The sequence below is a fragment of the Poromitra crassiceps genome (genome assembly GCF_964638095.1).
Source record: "Poromitra crassiceps genome assembly, chromosome: 20".
NCBI lineage: Eukaryota > Metazoa > Chordata > Actinopteri > Beryciformes > Melamphaidae > Poromitra > Poromitra crassiceps.
This window is the reverse complement of record NC_139637.1, coordinates 23,500,377-23,502,876: the sequence shown is the minus strand read 5'-3', so window position 1 is coordinate 23,502,876 and position 2,500 is coordinate 23,500,377. Positions and strand designations below refer to the sequence as shown.

The 2,500-nt window shown below is 49.9% G+C and overlaps 1 protein-coding gene across 1 annotated transcript in view; it reads left to right on the top strand.

The window, feature by feature from the left end:
* Window positions 1–643: 643 nt before the first annotated feature.
* The window catches only part of LOC310794972 (vasopressin V2 receptor-like), a gene marked incomplete at both ends in the record, with an annotated part of 7,401 nt that continues 5,544 nt past the window's right edge, over window positions 644–2,500 (top strand). Inside the window, one exon of the mRNA XM_083656997.1 lies at window positions 644–913. Within this exon, the coding sequence (XP_083513123.1) occupies window positions 644–913 (270 nt within the window). The remainder of the gene's footprint in view (window positions 914–2,500) is intronic.

The following is a 2,500-nucleotide window of genomic DNA, read 5'->3' as shown; positions in this document are numbered from 1 at the left end:
CTGTGGGGGAAAGACATGCTGACAGCCAGTTAGGACGGCTGTCCTGGATGTCCTCGAGTACTCCGGTACACGGGTTCAAACTGCATACTGTAGCTTTAATTTGTGACGTGATGTGACACAGACGTGAAATACTTGGACAATTTAGGAAGCGCGAGATAATCTTTTTCCTTCCCATTTTGGTTACAGGATAATGCGGCCCTTTGTCCTGTGGGTAGAACCTGCGTAGCTACATTAAGCTAACAGGAGATGGAGTGCTGTTGTGTACATCAGCACAGCTGGGACTCGCTCAGAAGCATGAAGTCGCAGCAGGTCTAATAAGCCGTGATTGGCATAATTGACTAAGATTTTGTGACTTACTGTCTGTCAGGCCCGTAGCTACCATTGAGGACACCGAGGTCATGACCATTTTTCTTTTTTTCTCTCTTTTTTTTTTTAAATAACCCCGGCCATCACAGATCTATTCATCTGTCATTGATGTTTTAGAGCCCTCATAAATAACATGATATATGTTGATCAGAAATGCAACAATTTGCTTCCTCTCTGTGTGCTATATAGAAGGAAGAGACATAACTCACCACAACGTCCTCTCCTCTCCCCTCCCCTCCCCTCCTCTCCTCTCCTCTCCTCTCCTCTCTCAGGCATGATGTCAGTCTCGTTGGTAACAGACTCGTATCCGCCCAGTGATTGGTCGGTGGCCTCTGCGACGGCGGCGGTGGCCAATGGGACGGAGCAGGAGCGGGACGCCCTGCTCGCGGTGGCCGAGGTGGTCCTGCTGGCCGTCATCCTGGTGATGGCGCTGCTCGGCAATGGGCTGGTGTTGGTGGTGCTGCTAAGGCGGAGGCGACACCACAACCCACTCCACCAGTTCATGCTCAACCTCTGTCTGGCTGACCTGGTGGTGGCGCTGTTCCAGGTAATACACGAACACACGGCTACTTGGCTCCCAGCTCGGTCAGACGTTCAGACACAATTGGTCGTGTCTGCGGGTGGGAAGCCCGGTGGGCTATGAGTCCTGGTGACTGCACTAGTGCTTCCTCTGGTCGGTCAGGGGGGCACCTGTTCAGGGGGGAGGGGAACTGGGGGGAGTAGCGTGATCTTCCCATGGGCTACGTCCCACCGGTGAAACTCCTCAACGCCAGGTGAAAAGAGGCGACTGGTGACTGCACATGTATTGGAGGAAGCATGTGCTAGTCTACAACTCTCCCCAGATCAGCAGAGGGGGTGGAGCTACGACCGGGAAAGCAGGGGTAATTGGCCAAGTACAATTAGGGAGAAAATGGGAGAAAATCTGGAGAGAGAAAACACACCTTTAAAAACCTTAATAAATAAAAAAAGATTTACTACTACATCACTGCCTATGCTAAAGGATAAGGCTGGTGTTTTTTAATGCATTGCTTAGCGTCTCATCCGTGTAGCCGATGCCCAATGATGAAGCCATGTCCCAGCAGCAGCAACAGAACGTCATTGTATTAAAAACTGATTAAAAAGTTGTGAAGGAGACAGAGAAGGAGACAGAGGGCTTATTAAAATGGGATATTTGTTCAGGTGCAGAGCAACGCTGAGGTAACCAAGGTGCACAGAAAGCATTCTCCCACCGTGTGACGTCACATCCCCCCATTCTTTCATGTTGGTATAGTCCCCGCAACATTATCGTCCTCAAGGGCACTACCTGACATTTCGCGTCTCCGGCTAGCGCTCCCAAATGTCCTGCTAAGTGCTAATAACGCCGGCAACCCCGCGTCTGTTCTTTCCCAGTCACAATATTTTTAAATCATCATCTGGCCCTATAAATGTTGGCAGCCAGGGGGTGCCAGCGTACACAGGCATCATCATGCGTATTGTCCTTTACTTCCAATGGGAAAGTGGGCAAACGCACACCAACGTATTTATGAGGTGCTGGTACTGACAGCGAGACTCAAACAGGAAATTCTGGAAAATTGATGACCACAGTTGCTCCCAAAAAACCTGATCCTACAGACGATGCCAAATTATGTCAAGGGGGGAGATGGGGGGAAGGAAGAGTTGTTTTCAGTGGATGGCCTTAAAAAGGGCTTCTTTGTTCGGCATGCTGAGGTAACCAGGAAGTACAAAAACCAATACTTTCACCGTGTGCGAGAGAGAGCAGCGCATGTCCTCATCACAGACCTTTAGTTTCCCTCAGACCACTTCATAAACACGCTGTGATCTCAGTCAAGAAAGTGTGTGTGTGTGTGTGTGTGTGTGTGTGTGTGTGTGTGTGTGTGTGTGTGTGTGTGTGTGTGTGTGTGTGTGTGTGTGTGTGTGTGTGTGTGTGTGTGTGTGTGTGTGTGTGTGTGTGTGTGTGTGTGTGTGTGTGTATGTGTGTGTGTGTGTGTGTGTGTGTGTGTGTGTGTTTGCATCATCATGGCAAAATTGTGTCCCGGGCCACAGCTATGCCATTTTACGTGCGATCGTGCTGAATCTTTCAGGAAGTGTAAAGAAGAGCACCCCCTAGCGGGTGATCTGACGGAGCCCGATCTTT